The 17,102-nt window shown below is 39.0% G+C and overlaps 1 protein-coding gene across 1 annotated transcript; it reads left to right on the top strand.

Moving 5' to 3' along the window:
- Positions 1-148: 148 nt before the first annotated feature.
- LOC146160778 (receptor-type tyrosine-protein phosphatase epsilon-like) lies at positions 149-15,534 on the top strand. The gene is made up of 18 exons (XM_083384349.1): positions 149-455; positions 1,992-2,045; positions 2,204-2,295; positions 2,953-3,197; positions 3,927-4,023; positions 4,608-4,684; positions 6,018-6,152; positions 8,443-8,580; positions 8,857-9,005; positions 9,771-9,906; positions 10,526-10,629; positions 11,114-11,256; positions 11,705-11,781; positions 12,024-12,155; positions 12,480-12,617; positions 13,441-13,604; positions 14,228-14,363; positions 14,577-15,534. Exons 2-18 carry the CDS (start codon positions 2,011-2,013, stop codon positions 14,841-14,843), a joined length of 2,265 nt encoding a protein of 754 aa, XP_083240475.1. The 5' UTR covers positions 149-455; positions 1,992-2,010; the 3' UTR covers positions 14,844-15,534.
- Positions 15,535-17,102: the final 1,568 nt, after the last annotated feature.

The following is a 17,102-nucleotide window of genomic DNA, read 5'->3' as shown; positions in this document are numbered from 1 at the left end:
AATCACGATCTGGAAAGAATTCTTTTCGTGGCGCAGAGTTAAATTTCTTTCTTCGCCCGTTTTATAAGTTGGCTAAATGCTGGATTAGTTTCGGCAATTTTGGTGGGTGCACTTTGCTTGGCGTTTGTTTGTTTGAATATTTAAAATGTGCGAAAAAAATACTTTTCGGCTCGCCCACCACGATGTTTAAGAAGGCATGTGATTGTATTTCAGTTAGTCGAATTAATACAAAATAAATCTTTATACCGCGCCTTCGGTGGAATGGAGAAATTTAAAGTAGGATTTTTGCTTAGTATTTTATTTTGGATGCTGTTTCATAGGAAACAAGAGGGATCAGCAAAATATTCTGTAGCTCCGTTTATCTACTCTTCTTTTAGATTACCAAGGTGTTCTATCAGTGTAATTTATCAGTAAAATTGCTGCCGAAACATCGTTTTGTGAATAAAAGTCTGCAGGTACGTCGTAGAATGAAAAAATATTTTTTTTAGGAAGCCATGTCTTTTTTAACCAGGCCATTCAGCCATCTTTTTGAAAGTATTTAAAGCAAGATTTCAGTTGTATATTTGTGCTGTACATCAGACGATAACCTCGGTTAACCTAAGATTTACTTATTTTAGACGTCCTATTGTGTCCTAACATTGTTCTGTGCTCTGAAAAAATTAATCGTTTCGGTAAGAAAAATTATTATCCTTTCACCCCTGCATCTCTTATAATTTTATTTTATTGATTTCGATAATTTATTAAATACTGATTTATTTCAGTTTTTTGTTTGGTAAATCTGTTAAAAACCGTCCTAACGAAATCTTTTAAACGGATGGCAAACTGAGTTACACTCCCTATTTGGTAGACCAGGCACCACAATTACTACATACCCCCTCTCTAGTCTCTAGCTTTCAATAACAAAACTTATGTCCTTCTCTGCCAGTGGTTTCAAACCGGGGTGCCGCGACACCCTGGGGCGCCATTTCTAATGCTGAAGGATGATGAGAGGTATTTCAGAATTTTAACGAACCAGTTTTTGCTCTATTGTTATGCCTTTTGGACAAATTTTGGTGTAAGATTAGAGTTAAATCAAAAGATATTTTCCCATAAGCGTGCCTTGTGTCAAGTTGTGTGAAGATGTTTGACGGTTGTGTTGTTCCAGTTACGTTTATGGTAGTATTGCGGCAAACCACTGAACTGATTAGATTAAGTCGTAAAAGGTTGGGAACCATTGTTCAACCTAATGGCAATTTCAACCGCCAAAAGGTTTTCAGACTGTTAATTTTTCATAATTTCGTAAGATTTATTTTAGTATGCACATGACATTATATTAGCAGTGATCGGTATTATTTTATCCTTGTTGGTTTCGTTTGTTAAATATTTTGCAAAGCGTAACAAAGGTGGGTATACTATCACTAAAACAAAGATTTCAAAGGTCAATTTACATATGGAAATAAACATTTTAGTATAATGGTTTCATATGCATGTAAAATGTGTGGCATTTTCCGTCGTAATTGGGCGAAGGGGTTTCAGTGAGCTGTGTTTCAAAATATTAACATTATGATTGAGACAGGCGGTTGATAACCATAACAACAAGTGTGTTGCTGTCTCAAACAGCAATATCGTGACACGGCCGCTGTCGGTCGGTAAAGCAGTGATGTGCATATCTACCATCAGTGGGCTGCTCAACAGTTTATTATGACACTCTGAGCTGAGGTAGTCTTCCTATCACTAAATACAGCCGTATGATGACGTCACACGCCTATTTATGATATCATAGCAACGCTTAGCCCGCGTGTGCGCGAACGGAAATGCATTTGAAACGCTGCGGTCGTTCGTCGCTGGTTGAAACCTCGCTGCTGTACATTAAACTATAACTGCTGGGGTAGTAGCTATTTACAGTTGTGAAAGCTTGATACGCTCGTCAGCATGCGACGCCCTTAGCTTTAAAATGTCAAGTCGCTTTGTTAGCCGCAAGGTTTTAATAAGTTTTCAAATGTTGTTTGCAGGAGTGTAGATGTAGTAAAAATGCTGAAGAAGCCTGGATTCTTGGCCAGGCTAAGGTAAGAGATCTCTCACAACATATATGCTTGGTTAGTTTTGTCAATGTTGTGTACTAGTAGATTTTTATTGTGGTAAAAACTAGCATACGTGAAAGGCCCACTGTGGTGTGTACACTTGTTTAAACCAAGACTATCAGACAACTACTGCATATTTTTAGAGGAAAGAAGAAGCAAAAACAGGTGGCTGGTGACAATAACGAAAACGTGGTTACCGTGAGAGTTTTGAAAACAGAAACCCAAGACAATTTTAGTGAGTGAATTTTGATAATTAATTCTAAAATTGGTAATCGTGTTGAACTAGCATGAAGCAAATACATAGATATCGTCAACTCAACATAACATACTGCAGTTATTTGTTTTTAAACATGTTTGCTGTTGTCTGTATTGACCTAATCAGGGCTAATTAATAAGTGGCGTCGGTTGACGTCCAAAACAATGCGTAACAATAATAAATTTCTGCGATATAGTTTCCCATTTGTCACGTGGGACTGCTTTCGGCGTAAAATTCAAGCAATGCGCTCTATAAAATATTTATGGCCAAGAACGAATGGCTTGCGTGATGGATAATACAAAGTTATATAGAGCATACATGGTGACTTGCCGCCATAATGGTCCGCGACGTCTATCCGTTCGAGGGTAAATGTGCCGTGACGAATGAGCTTACATACATGTAATAATATTATTAATGTTCTGCGCAGGACTTGAAATGTAAAATAACCCCGGTTATAAGGTGACGTTTGTCTCTTTTATTTGCAACTTTAGTCAACTGCAAACTGATAAATTTTGCCAGCCCTGCTGCCCAATGTCTGTATTTATTTGACTTGGCTTTCGACTCTTAAGTTAATTCGACAGATTATTATTTATTATTCAACGAATGTCGAACAAACGCATCGGTAAATTTGTGCAGAAAATTCTCGCAATTCCTCGCAAGCGTCGTTCACACCGAGCGGTGATGACGTAGTCGATGAACCCCCGGCAATCGGACGGGAAATCACCCCGGTCCCCACCGACGACGAGGAACAAATTTCCGACGAGGAGCCCCCATCGGACCCAGTAAGGCCGGACAACACGCGGATTAAGGCCGATGCACTTTTAGAGACTTTTATCGCGAAGCACGCGGACGAAGATCGGTTGTTCCGAGCTGAGTTCCAGGTGGGAGCTCGGCCTATAAGTTTGACTTTATATAAGATTGCGTTTCGCTAATTAAACAAAATATAATATAGGTTATCTTTTAAACTTTAATGCAGTATTAGCCTATAAATATTTGAGCACCGACTACAATGTATGGTGATTTTACTATCAACATGACTACCTTATCAGGGAAATGATTAATAGCACAAAAACATCCGAAGTATAAAAATACGAGTGGTTACTTGAGTTTGGATTGGAAAATTAGTAATACATCCGTGGAACCGCACTTCGCACTGGTTGCAAACTAAAGTTTCTGTCGGGGTAATATATTACAAGGAAATCACAATGTTCCCACGCAGAGATTCAGTTAGTTTGATTTTGTCAGTATTCAAAATCTGGTAAACTGTCCTACAACCTCGTTCGTTTAATAGTGATGAACATATCTTGAAGGGAAGCGGAACTTTTTCAGACAGAAAGTGTAACCCCTTTTAAAGGTCTTTTCGTATAGGATTTAATGTTACGCTCATTGCCATTTGCACATGAAACAGTTTCTACTGTGTGGTGCTTTCCAAACTACCCATAGAGCCTCTACAATGGCGTAACGCAGCGACGGCACGAAATTCCCCAGAAGGCACCATTTGATTTGAGCGGAGTGCTTTTTACTGTCAAGTTCGTTAAACCGATAACGGTCTTCACACAAGTCACGTGGTTGCCACTTAACGAACGACCGTGTGTGTTTTCGTTCCGTAGTCGATGCCGGCCATTGTGATGTCACTGAAGCCCAAGTGTGAATACGCGCGACGTCCTGAGTTCAAAGAGAAGAACCGCTATCGGAACGTCGTCACGTGTAAGTGTCAGCGGGTCCTTGCATGGGCATTGCGCAATCAATCAGCTAAATAATTAATTGCTTAAAAGGTCGGCAGACAATAACGGTTCTTTCAGGATTGTTTTATGGTCAGTTGTTATGTAAAGGTTTCTTTCTTTTAAAGCCATAATAATTTTCCATTGCCTTCAATAGTATTATTGATCTGTCCCTTACTTCCTGGTTGCTTAAAATCGATGGCCAAGTGTTGAGTATATATACAGTACAATTACTCGTTGAGTAGTGATGTAGTTTGTATAAGTTCATTAATCATTTACTTTTAGTTAAAATTTATACTGTCGACATTTTTTCAACCAGGGTCACCTAATAACAAAATCACCTGTTTGCCGCGATCAAAGAATTCGATATACTCAGTTTAAATATTCATTAAAAATCTTAGAATGGAAAATTTACTGATTACTAAATGTTTAACCCTCAACGCTAGATAGCGGGCCAATATTTGTGCCGAATTTGGACGCGTGAACTTGCTTTTTTGCATTCTTAAGTTGAAAGGTGTATGCTCTAAATGTACATGAAAAAGGCGTCATACCAATATTGTTGCGACATAGGTGATGAGAGTCGCGTCGTGCTCTCGAAACAAGACAATGATGAATACTCAGACTACATCAACGCCTCCTACATCGACGTAAGTGACCAGACAATGACATAGATAGGTACCTGACGCCGGACCTTCTCATATGTCGTGTATTGAAACTAAAGGTTTGCCTAAAGGTTGTTTTAGACTAACTTTTTAGTTTGAAAGTCTCTGCACTGACCAACAGCGCTTAACTTCAGGAACATTATGTTGTGTATTATCACACCGATTTTACATACTATACCTCCCTAATATTAAATTAAAATTTGTATTTTTTATAAGCCCAAGCTTTATTGTGTGATACTAATATTAGGTGAAATGACAAAATTTCTAATCTGTTTCGATGTTATTTTTGCACATCAGTGTTAACCCAAGTCACAAAAACGAAGCCCAACACTTTTAAAATGATGCTGCAACTACCATATTATCGACGTACTTTTATCATATTGAGATTAGACAATCAAACGTGACGCTGCATTTCAATTACCGAGCTTGCCAATCGAACACGAAACGCGTGGTGCCCAACAACATACTGTATCGTCTAGAAATATGAAAGTATCTGTATCATTGTCATAGGCTCCACATTGTGAGACGTCGTCCTTTTAAGGCTAGTTTGCACAGTCAAAGGTTGAAAAAGTCGATGAATGTGGTTAAGAATAGATATGACTGACCTTTATGGTCCTTCCTGTGATGCTTTTTTTAGGCGTATAGGCTACGCACAGTCACACAATATTTCGCTAATTTGCATTGAAGCTATAAGGAACTTACTGTTTTTTTTTTGTATTTAGCGAAAGAGTCATATCAAAACACTAACTGTTCGCACCCACAGGCAAACGAGAAAACCTAAAGTAGGGTTATGTTATATGTATGTTTCATTGGTGTTTTAATATTAGTCCCAATGAATATCAGGTTAACACTCCTCGGGAATTTTTCGTAACTTTATAAACTATAATTTAGAACAGGGGCGGACCATTAATTTTAACGGAGGGTCGCATGAGAAACAGCAAATGTTCCCGATAGCCGGGGTAAAAATGAGATCTGAAATACGCGTAATATAAAGTGTAATTCCTTTTAAAAGTAGGTTGTAAATACCCTAGTTTTGACAAGCTGATAAGAGTAGAAATAGGTGAGGATCCCTTACAAGTATAATTTATTCAATAAAATATCATAAACCTAAAGGAAAAAACTAAAGGCTTATTTTTGCATAAAAACGTTATACAAAAATGAACCGCAAGTGGTAGTTTATCAGGATATGATTTTAAGACACTAACACTGTTACACCGGGCCTTTATGTTTCCGAAAGGAAAGTTTGACAAATCTTAGTTGATTTTTACAGTTGCATATTTTAAAAGGACCAAGTTGCTATAATTTTCCCCAATCTTAGGGCTTTCGTCAGCCTCGCCGATTCATCGCCGCTCAGGGTCCCAAGGACAATACGGTCAACGACTTCTGGCGTATGATCTGGGAGCGCCATTGTCACGTCATAGTCATGATCACCGAACTGTGGGAACTAGGAAGGGTAAGTCTTTGCCGCCGTGCCGATAGAGCGTATACGACCCTTATTTATTTGCCGCATGTGATGCTAGTTTCGGGTGCGCCAATGAATGACAAACCTTGCCCAAAGGTTCCGCAGAACCGTTGAATTTGGTGGGTAAACAAATTTGTCGGTGCTATCTGTTGCACTATACTTCATTCTGCGCTGTCGCTGGTTTGTCCAAAAGTCCCAGAATAAATTTAGGCTTAAACGAGTTACGTTCCTTAACGCAATTTCGTGCCCTTTTTGGGAGTAGGTGTGTAACAGACCTATTGGAACAGTCGGTGTTTCTGTCGTTTGTTGATAAGGTTTCACTAATCATATTTTAATATTCGTATGTTCGCATACCTGGAGGGGTTGGCTTGACTAGAGGCCGGATTCGTAGCTCGCAAACACCTTCGGTAAAAGTTGCAAGCACATTGCGTTGGTTAGACGGGTGTAACAAAAAAGAGTATCAATTGTACAATTGTTCTTCTGGCAAAAATTTATTAAAGTGCCAACGTTTCGACCACCTAATCGGGCAGTCTTCTTTATGGCAATATAGTTGTAACTAAAAGATATATATGTTTTCGCCTTTAGTTGCAACTATATTGCCCTGAAGAAGATTTACCGAATAGGTGGTCGAAACATTGGCACTTTAATAAAATTTTGCCGGAAGAACAATTGCACAATTAAAACAAAGCCTGGCAGCAACAGCATATTCATTGAAAAAGAGTATTTATATATTTTCGTTTTGATTGCATCATTTAATGTGGAAAATATTCGCGTACTCGCCTGCCTTGCATATGAGACACGAAGCTGTAGAAGTGGTTGGATGCAGAGCGTGTCGTGACCTCCCTTTTATGCCGCACCCTGTTATGTAGCATTGTGTTAATTAACGGGCTTTTCCGGCGGTGTTCCACACATTAACATCTGACGCTGCTAACGTTACATTTTACATTAGTCGCGGTTCATCCAGGTACATTTAGATTTCGTAATAATACGCGCAAGAAAAATTGTATTCGGTTTACAATGGGTATTATAAACATCTCACCGATGGGACTTTGCCAGTTGTAAAATATCTCTAAAAATGCCAATAGAGCATTTTCGAGGACAGTTCTGTAATTTTGTTTTGTCGATGTGATTTATCGTTAAATTATGTAAACAAAATTACAAGCCACGTACAGGGTTTTGCTGGTATTCGCTTCCCATATAAGGGCATTACCGTAGAGTAATATTTCCTTCCGCTCATTAAAAGGTACTCTGTCAAACAATATTATCACTGCTTGTTTTGATGTTTTTACACAGTTTTGCAATTACCGCATACCATCCCCTTACCAAGGCCAGGTAAATCGCTCCTTTTGCTTTCTTGCTTCCGTATTTCAGTTCGTAGCTACTTTGTTTTCTGTTCTGTCGACGTCGTCAAGACCATGCGCCTGCTTTTTCGCATTTAGTGATCGTGGTTTTGTTTGTGGTTCGCTGTCATGTGTTGATCAGTTCAAGTCTTCTTTCGTTATATCTTGTGTTTTTCCGTTCGTAGTGTCCTGTGACGTTTTTTGTCTACATCACTCTGTTGTTGTCTTTGCAACGTCGGCGTTTCGTTGACCTACTGAATTCGATATGAATTTAATTCGTTGACGAATACGCTTTTATTTTATTTGAGTTGATTGTGATGGCCTTGTCTTGCTTGAACGGCATTGTTGACGTTTTGTTTGGCCTTCTTATCCTTTTGTTATCCCTGCGGTGGGAATATATTTAACTGCTGTGTTTCTCGATTTATGTAATATACGTTCAGTTCCGTAAGTTGTGAAAACTCAACCAAGTTGTTCTTCTATCGTTGCAAAATACGACAAAAACTGTCACCAGTAGACAAGGGGGAAAGAGTTGGGGTTTGTGGAAGTAGAAACTTTACCGAATACAGCAGTGGTTCTCAACCGGGGTGCCGCGGCACCCTGGGTGCCATTTCTAATGCTCAAGGGTACCGAGAGATATTTGAGAATCAATAAAAATCTGATTTTTGTTGAACTCCTACAACTTTTTTGTTAAAGTTTAAAAAAATGATAAATCCAAATTATGACTCCCTACGTTGTGTTGAGTTGAATGTGTGTCGTTTATTGTGATATTCTAAATCTTGTAGGGGTGCCACAATCTACTTGGTATTTCTGAGGGGGTGGCACTAGCCATAAAAGGTTAAGAAACACTGGATTACAGTGTAAGGGATTAGTTCCGCTTTGATATAAATATTTTTTTAATTCAGATTTGTGTCATGCGTTGCAACGATTGATTTTCCGTGTAGAAAAAGTGCGAACAATATTGGCCAGTCGAGGACGCCTCGGATTACGGGAAAGTCCACGTTGAGATGGATTCATACGATGACTATGGAAGTTACATCAGGAGAACGTTCTCTCTTTCGCACTGTGATCATACCGACCAGGTAACAACAGAATAGCTAAAATCCCTAAAAAAGAGCCACTACGATAAGTTTTTATTTCGGGCTATTTAAGCATTACACCAACGCAAAACCTATTATATTATACTTTCGTTCACGTTTTCAGAAAAAAAAAGTTTGTAATATATTTTACATGACTTAACATTCGGAACTGAATCGTTAATATCTTGACCATTAGCGTCAAACAATTTATTTTGAGCGTATTTTTGCTGCGCTGGTTGACGCGCTTAAATGGGCCGTTCTTCTTCTATTTCTCTACAGGCTCCGCGCAAGATTTCGCATTTTCAGTATCGCGCCTGGCCCGACCACGGCGCGCCCAAGACCACCTCGGAAATATTTCGCTTCCACCTGCGCACCCTTGAGGCACAACCGGCCACTGAGGACGCCGGACCCATCCTTGTGCATTGCAGGTGCGATAAAAGTTTTTTTTTCTTTTTTTAAATTATCTAGACCAGTGGTTCTTAACCTTTTTCCTTGCTAAACCCCTTTAAAGTACCAACCAATTCTCGCAACCACCTCTAGAATTGTTTAAATAACAAAACCATTGTACATTTATTTTTATACAAGTTGCTGATAATACAATAACACAATACCAAAATGTGAGTTTTACATTTAATTTAGCAAATGAATAAATTACAGTACATATATATAGTTTTTTCTGTGTCTGATTCAGCATCCCCACATCCCCTTGGAACACTCCTGGTTAAGAAACCCTGATCTAGATCGAATGAATCTGTGCGATAGTTTTATCCTAGGCTTCCGCTATAGAGATTACCTTTGAACAGAAAATCACTTATCGCCTAAGTTCGTTCCAATTTCTAGCTTCAAATTAAACATTAACCACCCAGCTTTGTGCGTCGGTAAGCGTTCATTTGTTAACTGACATAATATATATAGTTTTAAAATATTAATTCATATATGTTTTAGATATTAATTCACAAATAGTTGTAATGGTAAGGCGTCCCGAAAGTCCATTTTTATTTGGTTTCTAAAACTCGAAGGGGTCAGATCATTCCTTTTTCTGTTCGAAATCAGGTGCCCTTTTTTCACTGCACCACTCAGATTATTTTTCCACTCTTTGAAACTGACGGCAGTTTGATCCGCGCAAGAACATTGTTGTGCTTCGTACATTGGTAAACTTTCTCGCTTTTTCATGTTTTTCGTACTTTACCTAGCGCGGGCGTCGGTCGCACTGGTACCTACATAGCACTCGATGTGCTGCTCGACCAGCTGACACATGAAGGAAGCATTGACGTTTTTAACCTCATCGTCGACCTTCGATTAAGGCGCACCGAGATGGTACAAAGCTTGGTAAGCGGCAAGCCTCGGATATAGTCAATACATCATTTTTATTCGTGGTGACTCAACATGAATGCCGTCATCATTACTTGATATCACTGTTGACCTTTTAATGGTAGTGTAAACCAAAGAGAATAACTCAGATGTCGCCTTAAAAAGAACGGTGCGTGTGAATAAAGTTCAAACGTGTGAACATTCATGCTACCTTTTGTATCTACATATATAGCTTGAGTTAAATCAGGTTGCAAAATTAAAACGTGTAAAAATCGTACGTTAACTTATGTTTCACACACGTGCAACAAAAATGGCGTCGGTTTAAATATAAAAAGCCACATCTTCCTAAATTGATATACTGCGAATGAGATTTTTTATTATAAGCGTCGATACTTCGATTACCTATTCGGGTAATCTTCTTTAGAACAATAAACTTGCAAATTGATAAAGATAAATTATATATATATATAGAAATTTCAGCCAAACAACAAATACTAGAAAATAAGCGACAAACGAGTTTTTTTATTTATTTTTGCCTTGTTTTGTCGACTAAAAACTCTTAACTGTAACAATTAGAACGGAGGCCCCCAAAACTGCGACTATAATATCTTTACCTTGCGTGTCTCGACCGTTTCAGGATCAGTACGTCCTTCTGCACAAACTTGTCACCGAGCAGCAGCTCTTCGGCTTCACCGACCTCGACCTCGAACAGTTCCAGCTCAACTGCGACGCTTTGGCGAGGTAAGCGCTAACAGTGTTTGCAGGAAAAACGACAACCCAGCGCTTTGGCAGTGGAAGTTTAGCCGTTTTCACACAGGCCAAACGTGCCGTTGTATGTTGGGTGCCATGAACGACACGTCTGCCGATTCGCAGCCGCACGGTCTGGCTTTTGACAAAGTCTTGTATCTGTCCAATGTCATGGGTGCTGGTTTACTTTTAAATACGAGGAATCAAATATAAAAACTTTCAACATTATGATTTTTTTCTATTAATTACTCACAACCAACAGTGTTGTATTAGTGCATTGATTGTAAACTGAAAAACTGTAAACAAAAATATCCTAAAAGCGTGGTAAGGGACTTTAAAACACGGTAGATTTTAACTGATGCAGCATGGAATTTTTACGACGGTCAAAATACCTGTAACATTACTTAACTTTTGAAGACCAGAAAACTTTATCTTGCGTTAGGCATTTTGTTAGCTTTCTTGTATCCTATTTTACCAGGACCGACGCGGAATCCGGACGTTCAGGGTTCGAGTCCCAGTTTGAGCTACTCGCCAACACGTGCGCGATAAACGGGCGATCGAGCGCTGGTGGTACGGAGCAAAACAATAAGAAGAAGAATCGCGACCCCACCGTCCTGCCTTGTAAGTCAAACAAGAATATTATGAGAGCAGTGAATCATGATGATTTTTTAAATGTATTCGTAAGGATAAATTTTTGCATAATGGTTGGAGTAGTTTTACGACCGAAAGTGAATATCGAAGCGAGGGCTGGAATAACCATTAAGCAAAACAAGCACGTGCTAGGGGCACCGAGGAAACAGGATACCACAGAAATTTTATTAGCCGAATTTTCGATGGTGCCTTATTGTTTAATGAAATACGTCGAGTTGGTCAGGCGACTGAGATATCAATATTGGTTAGGTTAAAATATTTTGTATGATTTTCAATGGACTTTACTTTATGTTTTTAAGTAGTAGCATCCCATAACATTGTCAAAATCCACCCCAGAATTACCAAATTACAACACCGCTGACTTATATACACTTCAACGGTAATGCTAAACGTTTTGACAACCACTGAATTTTCACAGATGACCACAGCAAAGTATTTGTTCGTATGCGACCCACGGAGCAACTTCCTCCTTATGTTAACGCTTCCATGTTGCAGGTTTGTGCGAAAGTTTCAATTCTGTTCCTTACCATGAATAAAAAAACAGCTCTTTTGGTGAGGCCGCTACAAGAGGAGCTATTTTTTGATTTATATGACTATGCCTGGTAGGAACAGATTATATAATTGTTCCGTAATGTGTGTACTGTGTGTTCAATTTACTTAACTTTGACCATTTTTCATTTTTTAATATTCGCTTAACATTGGTAAAGAACCTAAAATTGATTTTTTTTAAATCTTAGGGTTATGACGTCAAGCAGCAAATGGTGGTCACCCAATCTCCGATGAAAGATACCGTAGAAGAATTTTGGCGGGCCGCCATCGACAACAACGTCACTTGTGTCATCATGCTAACGCCGTTTCAGGTGGAAGAGGTAATCCTTGACGCTTTAAAGCAAAAATCACCCTTATTCTATTATAGGTCGACAAAATTTTGTACCTTTTTTACATTCAAACGAATTGCATTTTTCTATATGACCAGTGCCTTTTAAAAATCGTAATTGTTGCTACCCAACTTAGATCGTTTTCCCTTATTTGAAAAGCGCGCCTTGAAAACGGTATGTTTGGTACACACGATATATTCTAGTAGATGTATATTTCAACTGGTTTATTGTATGTGGCGTCAACGTTGTCTATGTCCTTAGTCGCACGTTTAACTTTAAACTTAAAAAGTCGTGCGTTTTTTTCTGTGCAACCAGGAGGAACTCTGCTTTCGCTATTTCCCCGAATCCGGAGCGACAGAGTACGGCGACATAAACGTGCAGCTTGACGCGACACGCGATCACGACGCGTTCGAAGAGTCGACACTGACAGTCAAGGGCAAAGAGCGGGACTCGGTAAGTAAAGAGAATCACGCAGTTCCTATGTCATTGGACTGTTTTCAGGGATCTATTTCACGTATAGCATGTGGATGTAAACCTGTTTGCTCAAACTGTTGGCTTTCGTTATTAAACATTTATTAAAAACGAACAAACATCAACGTCGGAATAAAGCACATTTTGGAACAAGACCAAAATAGGTCTAACACCTAATAGTCGTAATAACGTCTTAAAACTCCCTAAACCCGTCGGAATAAGACCTAAACCCAAAATCCCACCCCTATAAGTACATCACTAACTCCCCCAGTAGTCTCAACCCTAACTCAATTTCTAGCCTCATACTAATCCCAAACAGGGGCAAGCAATCCGGTTAAAATAGGGTCGCCCAAACGTCGACACCAAATTAATCAATCGATGGTCCCTGTTTGTCCCATACCCTCTCCCCACAGTTTCAGCCATGATTTTGGCCATTTAGACCTTATTTCGGTAATTTTTTTAACTTTTCTCGTGCTCAAAAATCTATTTGGATATAGGATTGTTCGTTTTCTCCGAATTAGGTTAATTTCGCTGATGTGATTGTAAACCCTATTTTCAATATTAGAATACAAATGTTTAAAAACTTAATTTGCTGTACAGTGTGCTGCTCTTTATTATTCCAGTAATGTTCGTGCGATGTGCGATGACAAACATTAACAGACAGCGACAAAGAAAACTATAGCAGGCTTATGAAAATACGCATTTGTTAGAAGCCACACTCGCCATAAAACTTGTGATGGCGCTGTTGTTTTTGCGAAGTTTAATCTTGTATGGTCCTTGATTGAATTAACTTCGCGTGTTACAGAGGCCTCAGACAATCGCCCACTTACACTTGGCCGGTTGGGATGACGCAGATAGACTTGATGCCGAATCCCGCGACGGACTTCTTGAGGTTATTGCATTCGCGGTCGATCACGTGAAAATGTCCCAGTCCGAGGGAAGCAAGCCCCGTATGCTCGTACACTGTCCGTAAGTAGTCGTCCGTTTTTCTGTTTATGTGCTTTGTTATTACTCTAGCGCAGTGTTACTCAGCCTTTCATTGCTAGCGGTACCCCTCAGAAATGATAAATAGATTGAGGCACCCCAACAAGATCTTTTTGTAGGTAATTTACTAGAATGTTACAATAACCGTAAGGAACCACACACATCAATTCTACACAACGTAGGAAGTTGGTTACCCCTTCTATATATATTAAATCTAGCTGATAAACTATATAATGTAATAAAACTATTTACAAGATGTAGAACCAAGTCACTTGATAACTAACTCTCTCAGCTCTCACAAACCATTTAATGTGAACATATGTTGATGAAAAAATGTCGCATATGACTCATCTAACAATTTATCCGTTTCTCAAATATCAAAAACAAAAATACCATTTGTAAAATTTGTCATAATTATGCAACATTGTAACCCCATACGATGTACCTTACGGTCTTTCTCTGCATCCTGGAACAAACAACTGTAATTTTCTTTGTAACTTTGTACTGCGTTCTGGTTGTTTCGGTTCGAAAAAAATAAAATCTATCTATCATACCCATTGACAAGAGCTGAAGCTGTCTCGTTAGGTTAATCATAAAACTATTTGAAGGGATGGCGCCGGGAGAAGCGGGGTTTTCATCTCTATTCACAACTGCATCGAGCGCATTAAGCGAGAAAAGAAAGTCGATGTGTTCAGGAGTGTCAAGGACGCGCGGGATTATCGGCCCCTGATGGTCCGGACCGCTGTAAGTTTAATTAGTTTTTATCTCAAGCAAAATAAATTTGTTAATATATCTATTATCCAGTTTAACCCTGTGCTCTTCTAAATCGGTGCGTCCCAAACTTTTATAGCGAACCACGAACCATTTATGTGTTTTGTCACCTCTACAGCGTACTACTACCCACGTATACCGCGCTTAAAAACTACTGCTCTAAATCCAAGCGTCATTGCGTTACAGGCACAGTTTCGGCTCTGCTGCGAAATTCTACACGTTTATGCAAAGCGAGTCCGATCAGACAACAGCGTCACAAATTTAAAGACGAAAAATGACGAAACTGAATCTTCTACCAAAGTTGACGTTACCAAAGATGAGGATGCCAGCAGCTCAACAAACGTAATGCCGGTAAGCGAAGCCCAGGATTCAAAATCAGAAATTCACGTGGAAGAGACAACGGCGGAAAATGGCGTCGCCGAGTTCAAGTCGGACGATGACATCACATCTTGAAAGTCTTTAGTTGGTCGAAATGAGCTATGCAGTCCAAACTTTAATGCAGCATTGCGAGCAGCACGAAGTCATGTATTAATATTGCACAAAGCTAAAACGTTTTTTTTACTATGAAGCAGAGGTTATCTACTATAATACAACCCTTTATGAAAGTGCATATTTTAAAATTACCTTTATTTTCTTTGCAAGAAGACGAAGTCTGATTTCTATCTCCTTCTGTTTAATGGTGTTTGACAAGAAATTCCGTTTTACAATATTCAAGTTGAAACAATTTCCTTTGATTTTCCCTTCCAAATTGCTTTACGTTTGCTGATGTGGGGTCTTACTTGCCACTTCTACGCCGATAGTTATAAGTACACCAGCACAATAATACATTGCGCTTAGGTACGCCGCGTTTCAGGAGAGTCCTACTGTCTTCATTATTTATTGCCTCTGTATATAAACTTATGCATTTATATATAGATTTATTATATTGTTATGGAGTAGTTTTGCTCTCACAGAATCCCACGAAATATAAAGTTAAACTTTTTTGCGACGTAATACATCGGAATCACAATCACGCTAACTTTTAGGCTTCATTTTTATAAGAAATGTTCCATATCCAGCGCTTACTTTAAAGTTGTAATACTATTTAAGTATAAAAGCGCACTGAACTTTAGATTGCGACTTGAAGCCTAACAGCAATAAATGATTAAAGTGACATTTGGTTTGAAATGTATCAGGGTTTTCCAGCCGATGTGCCACGAAACAGTGTTAGGTCTATTGGAATAGAAACTACCTACCGAGTTTAACAAGATTTTTTCGCAAGTTATTTAATGCAAAACAGTAACCTAACGCTGATTTAATGCAAAAGAGTATTTTTTTTAGCTAACTTGATTGATAGTACATTTTGTTACAACTGCTGAGCGACGAGCGTTTTAATATCGGATTAAATATGACTATAGATCAACATTCATCAGTAGCCTTCACCGGGGTTTCGAGAAAGCTTAACACAGTAGCCTATAACAATATGACGATACACTTCAAAAGTCAGATCGCAGTTACAAACATGCATAATTGGTTCAGTTGCCTAATTCGGACTTTGTGCGTACGAACAGGGGGCAAGCAGGCCGCGTGCTATGATTGGTTCTTAAGCTGCTTACCATAAAAGTCACATATGTCCGTTGGTGAGTGACAGTCCCGGGTTGGCCGTGGCCATGAGGTTAAATTTCACCGCGGGCTATTTTCCAACATTGTTTCAGTAAACTAGTCAATCATAAGCTGAAATCATTGTAGAAATACGTTTTACATTTTATCGTTATTCTAACGACTGTGTTGTGACCAGCAGATTACACGAAGCGTGTATTTACAGCACGTGCGTTTATTCGACAAGCTTTACAAATATTTGCTATGCCATAGCATTACACTAAAAACGGAAACATGCTTGTTGTTAGGGCCCTGCGCATCTCACTTGCAGGCGTGCGCTGATTAGCCAGACTTCATAGTTCGTTTTACTTGTGGCGTGCAGCTTACAGCGGAAGTTAATTTCGAAGCAATTCGATCTGCAGGAAATAGTTCCAGAAGTCAGATTTGTGCCTACGATCCCCGTCTTTATAGCAGGTTTTGTTCGCCTGCACGCAAGGTAGCATTAAGTAAAAAAAACAAGGTAGCAGTAAGTAAAAATTGTTAAACGCTTTCAAACTTGTTGTAAACAATTAAAGTGCACTATACCTCTCGCGGCTGCAGAGTTAGTTAGCTTACTACACATACATCGTACGGCAAGTCAGTTCTGGTCAGGATTGTTTCCCTGAATGTTTGCCGAAACACATAGCGGTATGCCAGGAGAAACATGTATGTAACACGATTTGCGAGAAAAAATCTAAATTGCCAGTTGAAAGACATATTGGAGCGTGAGATCGTGTTAATTACAAGTTAGAACGGCAGAACCAATTGCTGGTTCTGGTATCATTCGTTAGTAAAACAATATTCAATGTATAGTTTGGAACAGCCCTAGCTGTAAAAAAGTGATCTTAAAAGGAACTATTTGGTGTAGTATTAACCCTTACTGTTGTTGTTGTTGTTGTTTGTCATTATTAAGAATGTTGGAGGCCGCGTCTGCACAAACGAAATCGACCAATGAGTTTGGGTAGTTTAAACTTTTCCAAAGTCTATCAATTAGTTCCCTTGACTCAAAAAAGGATATCACTTCAAATACTGTTGACCAACTCAAAAGGACCACTTTCTACAATCTGTTGTACACAATAGTTTTACGGTTAATTT

The sequence above is a fragment of the Ascidiella aspersa genome, chromosome 3 (genome assembly GCF_963924565.1).
Source record: "Ascidiella aspersa chromosome 3, kaAscAspe10.2, whole genome shotgun sequence".
Taxonomy (NCBI): Eukaryota; Metazoa; Chordata; class Ascidiacea; order Phlebobranchia; family Ascidiidae; genus Ascidiella; species Ascidiella aspersa.
This window is presented reverse-complemented; position numbering and strand designations above follow the sequence as displayed.

Coding starts and splice junctions, on each gene's coding strand:
- LOC146160778 (XM_083384349.1), top strand. CDS start 2,011: ATGCTGAAGAAGCCTGGATTCTTGGCCAGGCTAAG. Junction 9,006..9,770: donor CCCATCCTTGTGCATTGCAG/GTGCGATAAAAG, acceptor TACTTTACCTAG/CGCGGGCGTCGGTCGCACTG. Junction 14,364..14,576: donor CCCTGATGGTCCGGACCGCT/GTAAGTTTAATT, acceptor ATTGCGTTACAG/GCACAGTTTCGGCTCTGCTG.